Source organism: Paroedura picta, chromosome 5, assembly GCF_049243985.1.
Source record: "Paroedura picta isolate Pp20150507F chromosome 5, Ppicta_v3.0, whole genome shotgun sequence".
Classification (NCBI taxonomy): domain Eukaryota; kingdom Metazoa; phylum Chordata; class Lepidosauria; order Squamata; family Gekkonidae; genus Paroedura; species Paroedura picta.
In genome coordinates, this window is record NC_135373.1 from 45,952,799 (window position 1) to 45,967,781 (window position 14,983).

General features: G+C 44.6%; 1 protein-coding gene across 5 annotated transcripts in view; it reads left to right on the forward strand.

The window, feature by feature from the left end:
- The window catches only part of MTFR1L (mitochondrial fission regulator 1 like), a 28,703-nt gene that overhangs the window by 676 nt on the left and 13,044 nt on the right, over positions 1–14,983 (forward strand). The window contains exons 1-6 of one of the 5 annotated variants that reach the window (XM_077337661.1): positions 1,730–1,900; positions 8,081–8,204; positions 8,861–8,959; positions 10,282–10,560; positions 11,591–11,695; positions 14,013–14,240. In XM_077337661.1, the coding sequence (XP_077193776.1) occupies positions 10,558–10,560; positions 11,591–11,695; positions 14,013–14,240 (336 nt within the window). In that variant the 5' untranslated portion in view covers positions 1,730–1,900; positions 8,081–8,204; positions 8,861–8,959; positions 10,282–10,557. Of the gene's footprint in view, positions 1–1,729; positions 1,901–4,557; positions 7,876–8,080; positions 8,205–8,860; positions 8,960–10,281; positions 10,561–11,590; positions 11,696–14,012; positions 14,241–14,983 lie in introns of those variants that run through there. The other 4 variants (XM_077337657.1, XM_077337660.1, XM_077337659.1 and 1 more) reach the window with 4 other exon arrangements.

A 14,983-nucleotide genomic window follows, 5' to 3' on the forward strand; every position in this document is an offset into this window, starting at 1 on the left:
CCTTCTGCTGGTCAGGTGTAGGTACTAGTGCATATTGTATTCCTGGATGCAACAGGCTTTGCCACCTAAAAATCCTGTGTATTGTCAGTTGTTTATAAGGGTTTAAGTGCATATACCTCTGATCTCTGGAAGGTAAATTAGCAGAAGGCATGTTTCTGGAATGGCCTTTGCCTTAATGTAGATACGATTTGTTCACCCCACCCACCCTTCCTGTTCCCCTGCACAGATCAGTCCTAAGTATGCATGGTTGTTCAGGGACAAACTTTGTTGCATTCAATGAGATTGACTCCCAGGATAACAATCCCGGGGGGGGGGGGGGGGGCAAAACCTGCTGATAGAGCCCAACTTCATGTATGCTCATTGATTGTCTGATAAGTTTTGAAGTGGTATCTTAAGCGTTATGACACTAAAAACAACCAAGATCTGGGGACGGGGATGTTCACAAAGCATGAAAACGTGTATTTCTGAAAGAGGCAGTCCTGTTGCATCGAAACTGAGCAGAAGTCTGCTGGCTTTTTAAAGGCTTAAATTCTTGTCCTTGCAAGTGAGGAAGGGAGCCCAGAGTCACAAAAGTTCACATTGGACTTAATGTTAATAAGCAAGCTGCTACTGATATACCGCCAAATCCAGCTAGGTATAGTGGTTTTAGAAGGTGATGTTGTTCAGCCACTTGGCTTTTGGCCTGCGGGCTTCTGCTTCCATCTTATCCCTATGCTCTTTAACATCTGCATGAAACTGCTGGGTGAGGTCATCTGTTGTCACCAATAGGTGGATAACCCTGAGCTCTGACTTACATTTCCAGATGATCTGGAGAACCAGGTTTGATTCCCCACTCCTCCACATGCAGCCAGCTGGGTGACTTTAGGCCAGTCAGAGTTATCTCAGAGTGCTTTCAGCCCCGCCTACCGCACAGGGTGTCTGTTATGAGGAGAGGAAAGGTAGGCAATCATAAGCCACTTTGAAACTTCTTCGGATAGTACTTGTTGCGTGCTGCCCAGACCTGGTTTACCGGTATAGTTGATTTATAAATCAAATAAATACATAGTAAAAAGTGGAGTACAAAAAACACAGCTCTTCTAAAGTTACAATCAGAAGAGAGATGTTAGATAAACAGGTCAAGTTTGAAACAATGAATGTTAGGTGAATGTCCCGGATGTACCTCAGGCTGATTTATTTTGACAAGGCACATTCTTTCATAACCTGCAGAGGCAGTAGCCGAGCCCCTGAGGCCGCAGCCTGTAAACATTTCCTAAACTTGCTAGCTAGCCAGGTCATCAGGCACCCCTGGAATCGCCCCCGAGACGCTATGCCATCATAAGAGTCTGTGACATGGGAAGGGAACTTTCGCTGCCTGGGGGGTGGATTTTTATTATTGTTTTAGGGGGGTTTTAGTGTATAGTTATCATTGTAACCCGCCAGGAGCCATGATATGGGAGTGGTGGGCTATAAATAAAATAAGTATGCAGTGTGGGTGGGGAGAGAAACCCCCTCCCTAGATCTCTTCCTGCTGCCCGCAAACCAGGAGCGACAGGCGAGCCGGGTACCCGCGTGCGTTTCACGGGGTCTGAGGGCGGCTTGCTGGCGAGGCGGGCGCCGCCGGGGAAGGATGCTCGGGAAGGGCGGCATCCCTCGGCGGCCTCTGCGCGCGTGCCGGCGCCTTCCTCGGCGTCCTGAGGCGGGGGCGGAACCCTGAGAGCTCTGAGGGTTTTCTTCGCCCGCCACCACGGCGCATGCGCGCTGAGGGGCGGTGGGTGGGCGCCGGCCGGGAGGTTGCGGCGGAAGGGCGACGCGGGGTTGCTGGGAAGCGGCGGCGGCGGAGGAGGAGGCCGGATTCTGGGGGCTTTTTCCGCGTCCGGGTCGGGCCCGCGGAGGCGCTTGCTCGGGGGTGCTCGCTGGGGAGGTAAGGCGCCGGGGATGGAGGGAAGGGATGGAGGGGCCGGGGCCGGGGCCGGGGCCGGGCGGGCGGCCGACGTGCAGTGGGCGTGCCAGGGAACGTGTGGACGGGCCTCTCCGCCCCCGGGCCGCTGCTGGGGGTGTCGCCGCGCGGCGTCTGCCAGGCTTCGTGGCCGTGTTAGGAAACCGAGCGGCGCCCTCCCAGCGGTCCCTCCGGCCCAGCAGTCGTCAAGCGGCGTGCGCTGCGGTGCCCTCTGAGCAAGTGCAGAGCGCCTTTCCGCTGGGCTGGGCTGGGCTGGAGTCGCCCCTGCAGCCCCTGCCGCCCCTGCCCCAGGGCGGGTTGTAAGGGGAGGAAAAGGGTCTAGGCCAACGCTTGCCCACCCCTTGAGTTCCAGCGACTTGAGTCCGTAGCAACAACAAAAAATGCATACATTAAAAAAACCCCAAAACTTTTAAGACTAGCGACATTTATTCCAGCATTCGTTCTTCTTCGGTGTCAGAGCTGACACGCTGGAGTAGCTGCTTGTCTCTTCAGTGCATCTGAAGAAGAGACCTCTGTCCCCTCAAAGCTCATGTTGGTGTCATTGGACTTTTGTTACAATAGACGTGCTGGCAGGGGCTCATGGGAATTGTAGTCCATGGATATCTGGAGAGCCACCGTTTGGCCACCCCTGCAGTAGACTAACAGGATTGCCCCTGTGAAACAAAGGTGCCACTCTTGGGTTTTTTAAATTCCTTTATTATAAATTGTTACTTATGTTCTTCAGTACCCCCCCCCCCTTTAAGGCCCTATTGAACGACAGTGCTAGACTGTTGAGGGGCCTAAATTTATCCTCTAGCCGGTCTTATTCCATCTTATGTTTTTGCTTCAGTTATTCTTTCACCTATACTGACCGATGCCCGCAATGGGGGTGGTGGCGGCTATATTAGGTTGCCATCATTGTCATATATGTAAACTGTTTTAATCGTTTTATGGGGATTTTAATTGTATGGGAGTGGCGGTATAAAAATCAAATTAAGAATAATACAAATTAACAGCAGGTACTTGTGTCCCTTCTAGTGCGGTACTGTGCAAAATTCTGCCAGTCTGCTCACTGCAATTGATGGGGTTTGACTGCTGTAACTCTGCACAGGACTGTATTTACATCTTTAAGGTGTTGCAGGTCGTTTTTTCAAAACTTAACAAACTGGTATATGAAAGAGGCTGTTGTAACTGGAAAGCTGGCAATGATGGACTAGGGTTATGAGGGATAGACTGAACTGAGGTGTTTGTATGCTAGCAAGTAGCAAGGGGTGGTCTTTTCCTTTTAATCCTATTGTACTAATTATTTCCATTTTGTAAAGTGAATTCTTTGTGCTTCTTCCATTCCCTCTTGTGCTCTTGCTCTCCTCCCCACATTTAATTGTCTGTAGCTGAGACCAATTGGAGCAGTTTCCTTGAAGTGGTGAGTTTGTTTTATGGTGGGGGAGACACGGCCCTTAATGTTGCTTAGAGAGTAGGCTGTTGATACCACCTAAGCCAGGCTTTCTCTAACAGGGTTTCTGAAATCTTGGAGTTTCTTGACAGCCCTGAAAGGGTTTCCCAAATGGGTGGAAGTTAATTAAATTATATATAATTTGTTAAACATTTATCAGATGCTATAACCATATATGGTCATGTTGCCCCACCCACCCCTCCCAAAATGGCCATTAATGGGCCTGGAGGGGCCCTGGGTGGGCGTATACACAGCTATGCTTCCCAACAATATTCTGCATGATCATGCCACTTCTGGGGTTTCTTGAAGCCTGAAGAATCTTTCAGCAGTTTCTCAGTGGTAAAAAAAAGTTGATAGATTCAAGTGGGTAGCCATGTTGGTCTGAAGCAGCAGAACAAATTTAGAGTCCAGTGGCACCTTTAAGACCAACAAAGTTTTATTCAAGGTATGGGCTTTTTTGTGCCACTGGACTCTTTAAAAGGTTGAGAAAGGAAAAACAATTCCTGCCAAGTTCAAAAGGCTTTGCTTCCATAGTGAGCAGATAGAAACGTGGAGGCTTGGTGGGATTCTTTCCCTCTTCTTTTTCCTCTTCCTTTTGAGTTGAAAACAAGAGTGAGTGATGCCTTATGCAGTATACCTTTTACTTCTCTCTTGTGTTCTTTGCAGTCAACCTAAATATCAGATGTGTCTTTGGATTCATAAGTACTGCAGCTTTGTAATACTAGAAGTCTTCTGTTATCTTAGTCTGTAGGCTTCTAGATTAATGGGATGCACACAGTCCACCTAAGAGTGTGCACAGGTTTTTTAAAAGAGCACCTGAACTGAAAAGGGTAGGAAGAACTATGCCAGCGAGTGGCAGAGGATGGGTCAGAGAAGGCAGTGCTGTTGCTCACAGGGAACACAACTCAGGTTATGCAGCATGGATTAGTGGAATGGTGCTGTTTTGTGGTGTGGGGGGAAACACCAGTGGGCCAACACTGGTACCTTCGTATTTATCTAGCAAGGTTTTATGTCTCTCTCTGGGCAATTTCTCCTTGTGCTACTCAGTTCTTCTGTTGTTGAATTGGCAGTAAAAAGTGCTGTCAAGTCACTACCAACTTAATGGTGACTCTGAAGTGTTTTCAAGGGAAGCAATACACAGAGGAGGGGAGGTTTTAGGAGGTGATGCTGGGGGGGGGGGGCTGCTGTTCAGCCGCTTGGTTTTTGGCGTGTGGACTTCTGCAGGGTTCCACCTTGTCACTATGCTCTTTAACATCTGTATGAAACCACTGGGTGCAGTCATCTGTTGTCACCAATGGACAAATGACACTGACCCCTGCCTTGCATTTCCAGATGATCCCAGGGAATGGATGTGGAGAGCCAATGTGGTGTACTGGTTTAGAGCAGTGGCCTGTAATCTGGTTCCCCACGCCTTTTCCACATGTAGCCAGCTGGTTGACTTTGGGCCAGTCACAGTTCTCTCGGAGCTCTCGCACCTCCACCTACCTCACAGGTGTCTGTTGTGGGGAGAAGATGGGAAGGTGGTTGTAAGCTGTTTTGAGACTCCTTTGTGTAGTAAAAAGTTTGTTACAAAACTCATTTCTTTTCCTCCTTCTAATAAACTGAAGCTTAATCACAACTACGTCTGGTGGTGTGAGCCTGGGAGATTTAAGGTGTCACCTGTTTTGGATGGAGTAGCACTCTACTTGAAAGAACAGATCTGTTTTCTAAGGACCTGGATCTCTACTGGCAGCACATTCCACCAGGCTGGAGCCAGAGCTGAAAAGACCCTGGTTCTGGTTGAGGCCAAACATACTTCTTTGGGGCCAGCAAATTGGAATTTTCTGAGTGGAGTGTTCTTTGGGGATGTACTTGGAGATGTGGTCCCTAAGGACCAAGAGTGTCTTCTACAAGATTTTTCTGGATAGCTAGCCATGACCTTTCCTGGGCAAAAAAGATGTCGGCACTGTGGTACATGCCCTATTTTCTTTAAGGTTAGATTACTGTAGTGGGCTCTACCCCTCACAGGTTTCTTTTGAGAATAAAAAGGGAGGGGGGATTCTGCATGTTGCCCAGAATTCATTTTGTTCTCTTTTGAGGGACTCTACAGTGCTTGGAGGTGTAATGGTGTCAAAATGTGCTCTGATAGAACAGGAAGGAAGCTGCTTCTGCCCATTTGAACCAGTAAATCAACTTTCCCTTTTGTTCATCCTGCCCACACAGGGAATCATCTCTTAAATCCAACTCTCAGCACATTTTTGGATTTTCTTAGTGATGTTTACTATTAAAGGTAAAGGTAAAGCTATCCCCTGTGCAAGCACTGGGTCATGTCTGACCCTTGGGGTGACGCCCTCTAGCATTTTCATAGCAGACTCAATACGGGATGGTTTGCCAGTGCCTTCCCCAGTCATTACTGTTTACCCCCCAGCAAGTTGAGTACTCATTTTACCGACCTCGGAAGGATGAAAGGCTGAGTCAACCTTGAGCTGGCTGCTGGGATTGAACTCCCAGCCTCATGGGCAGAGCTTTCAGACTGCATGTCTGCTGCCTTACCACTCTGCGCCACAAGAGGCTCCTTGTTTACTATTAGTAAAATTTATTAGGCTGTCTGTGTCACTTTAAATAGAGTTGTTTGGCACTGATAATGTAAAAGAAACATTCAGCTAGGCTTGGCAAGGAAGCTGTTTTTTTTGGGGGGGTGTCAAAATTATTTCATGCAGGTATCTTGGGGGGGAGTGATTTTTCATGGGAAGCTATGTTTGCTTAATTGCATATGGGAGGGGGGGTTGAAGGCTATAGCCTGTTTTTTCTGTCTCTTCCCCCCCCTTTCCCAAGCACACACCCATACCCTTGCTCTTTCTGCAACGTAGATGGTCTGATGTTTCCTTTTCAGCTGAGATAGAGTTTTCCTTAGCCATAGATTTCAATCTGTGATCTTCAGTTGCTGATGTTGTACAAATCCTCCTTTGGCTTCCCTTCTCTTTTTGACAAGCTGCAATCCCCTGTGGCAGACTAATGCCTCCTTATGCTCTGTAAGCAGCTGGGTACAGATAATCTCCCACTCTGGCTGAGTGACTTCTCAAAGAACCCTTCACTATTATGTAAATTCTTGGTTAGCTGAACTGCAGTGCCATTTCCCTGCCTTGTCTTGCACCAGAGGAGGATACCAGAGTTGAGATTTTAATTACACTTGTTGCTGCTTAGCGAGTGTCTTGGCTGTCTTCCTTCCTTTGGAAGGTTTTGATGCAGTAAAGATGAAGCATTATATAGGAAGTCACTATCCAACACTGTAGAAGAGCTTATTGAAAAACCTTGCTAACTAACTTTATGTGCACACAAAAGCTTATACCTTGAATAAACCTTTGCTAGTTTTAAAAGTGCCACTGGACTCAAACTTTGTTCTGGTCATATTGCTGTACAAGAGCATCTGCTTCACAATTATCATCTTTTATGCTTTGGATATATTTGGTTGTACCTCTCGTCTGAATAAACTGAGGCTGGGAGCTAGCGATGTGTTAGATCACAAAAGCCTGTTTTTTGCTCAAGAGAAGCTGTGTATCATCTGTGCAACATTGTATTTTGTAGCAGTTGTTGGTACAAATAGGACAGGGGCTAGTGGGACCAGATGTCCTTTGAATATTCGTGCTTTGCTACCTGCTTACATATCATGCATATTCATAATTTCTCCCAATAAGTAGGTAGGCTTTAGAAGCTGTCTTTGTTTTTAGGGGTTGGGAAAAATGAAGTGGCTTACCAATGTTACCAGGATCACCCTTCAAGGCAAAAACAATAGGTGTTCAGAATCCACTGACACTTGGAGAAATAAAGCAGCAATAAATGAGTCAGGCCATTGGTCTGTGTTGCCCGGTATTGTCGATTTGGATTCACAGTACCTCTCCAAGGTTCCAATGAAAGTTCTCTTCCAGTTCTGGAAACCATTAACTGGAGATGCCGGGGGGTGGGGGGAGGTGGTTCGAACCTAAGACCATCATAAAAAGCCTGTGCTCTACCATTAAGCCACACCCTCAACCCAACTTGGTGGCTTATGATTGGTAATTATAGAATCATAGGACTGGAAGGGACCTCCAGGGTCATCTCATCCACCCCTCTGCACAATGCAGGAACTCACAACTACCTACCCACCCACGGTGTCCTCAGTTTCATGCCCAAGTGATCCCTCCACCAAAAATCTCCAAAATCCAGCCTGGCATGGAGGAAATTTACCTACCATCTCATAGTGGCAGTTAGTAATTCCCTGGGTATGCAAGGAAGGGCCACAAGAGACAAACACTGGCACATCCCTTCCTGCCCACCCACTCACAATCTGCCTAAGTTCATAAAATCAGCATTTCTGTCAGATGACTTTCTAGCCTCTGCTAGATAACCATAATGTTATGGTTGTAGGTATTTCACGTTGATCTTCTGGTTTATTCTAGGCCCTGAGTAATCATTTATACCAGAAACAGATAACAAACATATTTCACAACGTACTTCACAGAGCTGGTCATATGGCAGTCTTCAAGCAAAGGTTGGATACACACTTTTCTTGGATGCTTTAGGATGCTTAGGGCTGATCCTGCGTTGAGCATGGGGTTGGACTAGATGGCCTGTATGGCCCCTTCCAACTCTATGATTCTATATATATGTGAAATGTTGCATCTACTGCGGTGTAGGTTGTATCTACTGCGGTTTTGAAAGCTTCGTCACTTCTCCTTTGTTTTCCATCTTCAAAGCCACGCCAGTACAGCCACAGTGTTTTGGACCATTGATATTCTTCTCCCCCCCTTCATGGTGATCACAACATCAGGCAGCAGTTTCTTCAACGTCAGGAATAGCTGAACCCCTTCTGGTTCTCCTGTAAGTTCCACATTGAGGGGAGGGAACAGGAAGAGGGAATGTCATAAGGAGCTATATTTCTGTTCTATAATTCATAATGCTGTTGTCACTGTTTAACTGGTCAAAGGGGTTACTCATATTGCTATCTAAAAAGATTTATACCTTTCTAAGTCTCTGGAAGTCAGAGGATTGGAGCCCACTGTGGGGGAGGGTCCTTCTAGCTTTTCAGTGATGGGGAGTGGGAAGGAGAGCAGGATGTAGGGTTCTACATATTTTATCATGTTTGAAGCTCATCGTTCAAGGAATCCAGTCTACTGCTTGCATATTATGACAAAGAAACATTTTTTTTAACAATAGAAAAAACAGGACAGTGGAATAAATTACCACGGGAAGTCAATTGCACTAGAATCGACGAAAGCTATGCTAAGCAGTTGCTGGGAATACTTTCTGCAGAGTGCATGAATGCTGTGTTGTTGGACAACACAACTGCTAGTTTGTCTTCTTGGCCCCGGAGTCTGAAACGATGAAGTGGCTAAATACTGGAGCATGGGTTATATAACTGCCTGTTACATAACTAAGATTCTTCATAAGAATGATATAGCTGCTCAGTCCTTTTAAACTTAATAAATAACTTGCCTATATATTTTAATAAAAATGAACAATTTTTTTTGTCCTAGATTGCAGTACTATGAAGCTGCTGAATGATTTGCAAAGCTGCAGTTTTGGCTGTTGATGTACTTGTACTTCCTGTCTGGTCTGAGATGGAAGAAGACTCCGTAAGTACAGTGGTGATAGCAAAGTTTCCTGGGAGAGCTGTGTAAACTTGTGGTTTGAAATCTCACTGACCTCCACAATGCTGTAGAAACTATGCTTCCTTCAATTGGCTTGTCCTTCCAGACCCTGTTTCAGTACCTCTTCTTGATGGATTCTGTCCATTTTAAGGAGTAGTCCTTTTGGGGGGCATTTTTAAAGATGGCACCTCTCTTTTTGTGTTCAAAATATGCATGAAGAAACTACAACTTGCCTGCTTGTAGATTTCCCACCCCAACCTCCTCAGGCATATGCTGAAAATGGTTTGGCATTTTTGACTAAAAGCATTCATGAGTCATGAAAAGAATCCCCAACTTCTGGACATTTTTAGGAGCTCTGTAAAAGTGTTTCCTATGTGGGGTGGGTGTGTGGGTGTTGCTCTGCAGAGTACGGAATGTGCATTGCTGATGTGATTGTCGCTTGTGCTTCTTGTTGGGCCAAAGTATGCCCAAAACAGGAAACCCTGGCCCAGTTTCCTCAGTGTTTTCTCCACCCTCCCACTGCCTCTTAGAGCCATGTAACTGGTCCTCAGTGTTGTTGCCATGTAGCAAGATTGGATTGGTTTCATGGTATCATGATGTTAGCCCCGAGTAGCTGAGTTCAAAGTACAGCAAAGGCATGTGAACAGGACTACAGTGAAAGCCCCAAGGAGTTAACAAAAAAGAAATGTCAGCAAGGCAGCAACATTCTGGGGCTTTAAGCAGCCATGAGGACTAGACTAGCACCAAAATAGAGAGTTTTTAGAAGATTCTATCCCCTAAATGCTTTCTGGAAGAAACCCTGTTCTCCCCCTGGACTTTCACTTATATGATGTTACTTTATATATCAAGCCACAAGTTGCCATTTCTACCAACTGTCCAAAGAAGCAATTAGGCACATTTGTGTGTCCTGGCCCAAGGATTTTGTCTCTGGCAAGGCTGGTAAAAGGAGGACCAGCTGTGGGAAGAATTTGGGTTCCCTGCAGCAGAAATATGATCAGAGGAACTGCTGGCCTTCATTGAATGGAAGGACTTTTTGCTTTTGCTTTTTTGTTGGCTTTTGCCAACCCTACCAAATAATTACTTCTTTGTGTTGGCATGAAGTGGGTGCTTGCCCTTTACTGCTCCATCCAGCCTAGTCTACATTTTCGGCAGCTGGTTTGCTGGCAAAGCATCCTTCTTGAAGAAAGTTAAAAGCTGTTCTGATTAAAAATAGCCAAGAGTATGAGGATGGAGAAGTGGAAGGGAGGCACACTGAGCTGTGAATTATTTTTGTTCAGGTTCTATTTCATTTTTTTCTTTTATTGCAGTTTGAGTTTACATACTTGGGGATAAATCTTAAAATATGTTCAATTTGGCCTTGACTCAATCCTCTGCCAGTTGACTTTAGTGTTACTAAAATGCGTGTTGCAGTCTTGAGGACCAGAAAGCTGCATGAAAAACAATGAGACAAACTGGCAGGTGGCTGAGAAGGCCGCAGAGAACACTGAGGTATTTATTGTACCAGCTGTTCACAGAGTGGATTAACCAGAAGTTCAGTCTGCTTCATACAAAATGACCATCACAACTTCAAAATTGAGGTCAACATGGTAGGTTTCCTTGGTGGTGCGACTTCAGAGTTCTTCTTGCATTATATTAATTTCTCAGGGTTTCTTTTTTTTTAATCATCTGTAATTGTGTGCTTTGAATGCTTCAGGCCCCAGAAGTTCTTAACACTGATTTAGAGGCTCATGAAAAATCTTCTTACTGATGGTGGGGATGGGGCAACATACTGTAGCATACGGGAAAGGATGCATTAATTGGCCTGTGAGCTTGGTACAGGAAGCTGGAGGGGGCTGCATCTTGGTACTGCTACTGCTTCTCCCCTTGCCTGACATTTAATTCACCAGGTTTCTCCCCCACCCACCCCCACTTGCATTCCAGCTTTGAATGTTCAGATCTCTATCTCCCATTGTTCTGTGACCGTGATAAATGCAGCAAGATGTCTGCAACTGACAGCTTTGTTTATGGTTCTCTGAACTGGGGCCAGTCAAATGCACAAAATAAAGAGCCATTATTTTTTTAAAAAATCATAAGTTATTAATGTATTATTTGAACTCCGTTTATTGATATGATCTGAGATCAGCAGTTAAGAAAATCAATAATATACATTACACATTGGATGCATAAAAGAAATATCCTGTACAGAAAATATACAATTAATAAAAACATAAAAATACCAGTCTGGCTTCTTCTGCCTCGTTGAACATGCCAGAGCATGTAAACTTGCTACCATAATAGTAGTTTCATTTAAATGATCTGCAAGAAGAAAAGTATAAAAATCTTTTGGTCTTCCAGTATACCTGGACATAGTTGGAGTAATACATGTATTCCAAATATTCTGATAAAATCAGCAATGTAAGAGGACATTTCAGTTATTTCTACCATTCCCGACTGGCATGGGCAGAGACATTATACATGTGGACTGTGTGCATCACTCCCTTCAAGAAGGGCAGATGGAAGGATGTTAAAATGGGACAGAGTTGAAGGCTCTACAGTTTTTGTAGAGTTCTGATGTATAAAGGTAATTAGGATGTCATTAGTGTACTAAATATTGTTATGTATTTTGTCAATCCTCAGACTATCCCAATTTGGCAGAACAAACCTCATGGCTCATCACGCAGCTTTGTTAGAAAGATTGGGACAAATCTGCCTTTAAAACCCTGTCCTAGAGCAAGCTTTCAGGTAAAATGGTGCATTTCACCCTGTGGAGGAGTAAATGGTGATTACTGTTGTCTGGCCACGTGTGTTGATTAAAAAAAAAAATTGCTCTTTAGGGCAGGAGGGTGGTCTGCCTGGAAAGGAAACCCTCCCACAAAGTTGCCTCTTCCTCTTTCAGTCCTATTTTGGAGAGGGGAGCAGGGGCAGCTTAGGGCAATGTTTTGTTCTGACCTGGATGGCCCAGGCTAGGCTGATCACATCAGATCTCAGAAGCTGAGCAGTGTCATCCCTGCTTAATGCTTGGATGGGAGACAACCAACAAAGACTATGGTTGCAGTGCAGAAGAAGGCCAGGGCAAATCACCAAACCACCTCTGTTCACTTTTTGCCCTTGAAACCCTGCAGAGTGGCCATATGTTGGCTGCAACTTGAGGCAATGAATTACAAGCGCTAAGCCACTACTGTGCATAAAGATCCCAATACAATGCCACAAACCATGTATTTGCTTTAATATTATAAACATATATTTCTAAACAGTGGTGTTTTATTTGCTAATCAATAGTATAAATTTCAAAATTGAATATTGATACGCAAATGGTATATCAAGACAAGGCACTGGTTGATGCCGTGTTTTGAAGAGATTCTTTGTCAGTGATAGTAAATTTCCACATGCAAAATACAGAGCTCTTTAGAGTGAAAAAACCTCAAGTGGCTCCAAAGTTTATCTGTGCAACTAAATTCTCTATAATGCAGCGTGCATGCTTGCAAGGACAGTTAATATCACAGCTAAAATGCAGATACAAAAACATGAAATAATAACGGCATGTGTGTGTAAAATGCAGATATTAAAACACAATATGATTCTCAGGACTGTGAAAACCAACAATAAGATTTTAAAGTGGCAAAGTTTACTTAGGAACTTCAAGAGGATCATCAGCAGGACCACAACTCCAGAAGCCCTCCTACTGTTGCCCCCCAAGAACCAAGAATAAGATCACCATGGCCCCAGTCATAAGAACAAAAAAGGTGCCATGTTGAATTGGGCCAATGGCCCATCCAGTCCACCAGTCTGTGCCACACAGTGGCCAAATCTCAAATGCCATCAAGAGCCCATGCGCCACACAAGGAAGGCCATGTGAATTACGTCCCCAGAGTACCTGTGCCAGAAACCATCCAATAAGAAAGTGCTTCTGGGGTTTTGGCCCTGCTGGTGTGCCTCCTGATGGACCCTGGGATTTGGCCAGCCCTCTCTCCCCCAGCTGGCATCTCTAGCAATGTGTGAAAGTCAAAAGTGGGTGGGGTGAGATGAACCTAATGGATATGTCAATTCTGGTGACACAGGAAGAGGCCAATAACACCACTTCCTGTGATGTGGGAGTAGTCTGTTGTTGTCACATCCAGTGGGAGTTTCTGGATGATGGCACATGATTTCTGGGGGTGTGGCCAGCTGACATCTCTTCCGGGGTTTCCTCAAAGCCTTAACAATACTTCAGGGGGTCCTCCATGGTCAAAAGGTTGAAAAAACACTGGTGAACACGTTCACCTGGGGCCCTTCCCCTTCCCACCCTCCTCCAAGCACATAATTGGCAATGGGGTTTTTTTTGGCATGACCGTATATATATAATTAACTCCCACCCATCCAGGAAAGCCTTCCAGTGCCATCTACTTAGGTTCTAAGTGGCCCTAAAGAGATCACACTGTCCTCAATCAGAGCAGCATTCTTCTTGAGTCCTGTTAAAGTATTTAGATACTTTGGGAGCTGAGAATTAAGTACATAATCAAAAGTGCGAAATGGCCTCTATGTCCTACACTTGAACAATGAATATGCATTAGCATTTGGGTTTGCTGGAGTTCGTTTTCAAGATTTTCTAAGAATGGATCTAGCCCTATATTGATGCCTCAGAAAAATAAAGAGTATATTCTGTTCATGTTTGTGCAAGTTAGCTGTGGTCAATAAATGACTTTCACTATAATTTTGCTGAACAAATCCCATCTGTCTCCTGGGGATATAGATTTTATTTTTAAAAGCTTTTAAAAACTTATCAGGAAAATTATTGTTTAAAACAATACAGCAAGTGTGATCAACCTTGCAAATCTGCAATGTTTTTCTTTTGACTATCAAAAACAGATCCCTCCTCATCATTGGCCTTGCTGCTTAAACATTTATATCCACACACACAATATATATGGTAAATGAATGTCTGTCATTTAAAACTTTTAATAATTTCCATCCCAAATATCTCCCAAATTCACAGGAAGCTGGTTTATAATGTGAAAACAAACTTTTGGGGAACCACTGAGTAACCTTATTCTTTTTCTCTCTTCCACATCATACTCTCAAGGCTCTACCAAATGTCTCAGATCTCTATTTAAGTGACACCCCCCCTGTTCCTACTCTGGCAGATGTTGCATGGATAGCTTCCGATGATGAAGAAACATATGCTAGAGTCAGGTACAGCATTCCTTCTTTTCATCCTTGGTGCCAGTTGACCTTCCCTTCCCTGCTAAAAATCAAGCAGTCATCCCAGCTGGTCTGCTGTCTACCCTCCCACCCTGGTATCTTTTTCTGGGTAAGTGCCATTGGAGGTTTCAGGAAAGAAGCAGAATATCTTGCAGGGTTCAAATGAGTGTTCTTGGATGTATTTAATTGCTGAATTTAATTTCTGAATTTAAAGATTTAATTGCTGAAAATGCAGCTTAATTTAAAGCAATAGATGCAGTTCCTTTTCAAAACACTAAGAGCCAGTGTAATGTAGTGTTTAAGAGTGGCAACTTCTAATCTGGAGAACCGGGTTTGATTCCCCACTCCTCCTCCACATGCAGCCAGCTGGGTGACCTTGGGCCGCTCACAGTTCTCTCAGAGATCTCTCAACATCACCTACCTGTCAGGGTATCTATTGCGGGGAGAGGAAGGGAGGCAATCGTAAGCTGCTTTGAGACTCTTCTTAAAAAATAGACTTCTAGTAACCAGTGATTATAGCTGCTTCAGAGGAATACTGATATATGGTCTGAAACATGGGAGGAAATGTCTTTCCCTCAGAGGATCCTTCATTAAGAGACAATTTTAAAAGTTGAAAATCAATGTGGGTTGACTCTCTCATAACGCCATAAGGGATTTTTAAGAGCGGAGAGAATTGCACATGGAAAATAGATATTTTGAGAGGAAAGGAACAGACACAGACATAAGAGTCGCAAGTTAGGTAATTTAGATATATTAAACTGTGTGCCGGGCACCTTAAGAAATGAGGCTGAGTTGTACACTCTGGTACAGCAACTGCTTCTATGGAAAAGTGTTGTTTAAGGTAGCGGTGAG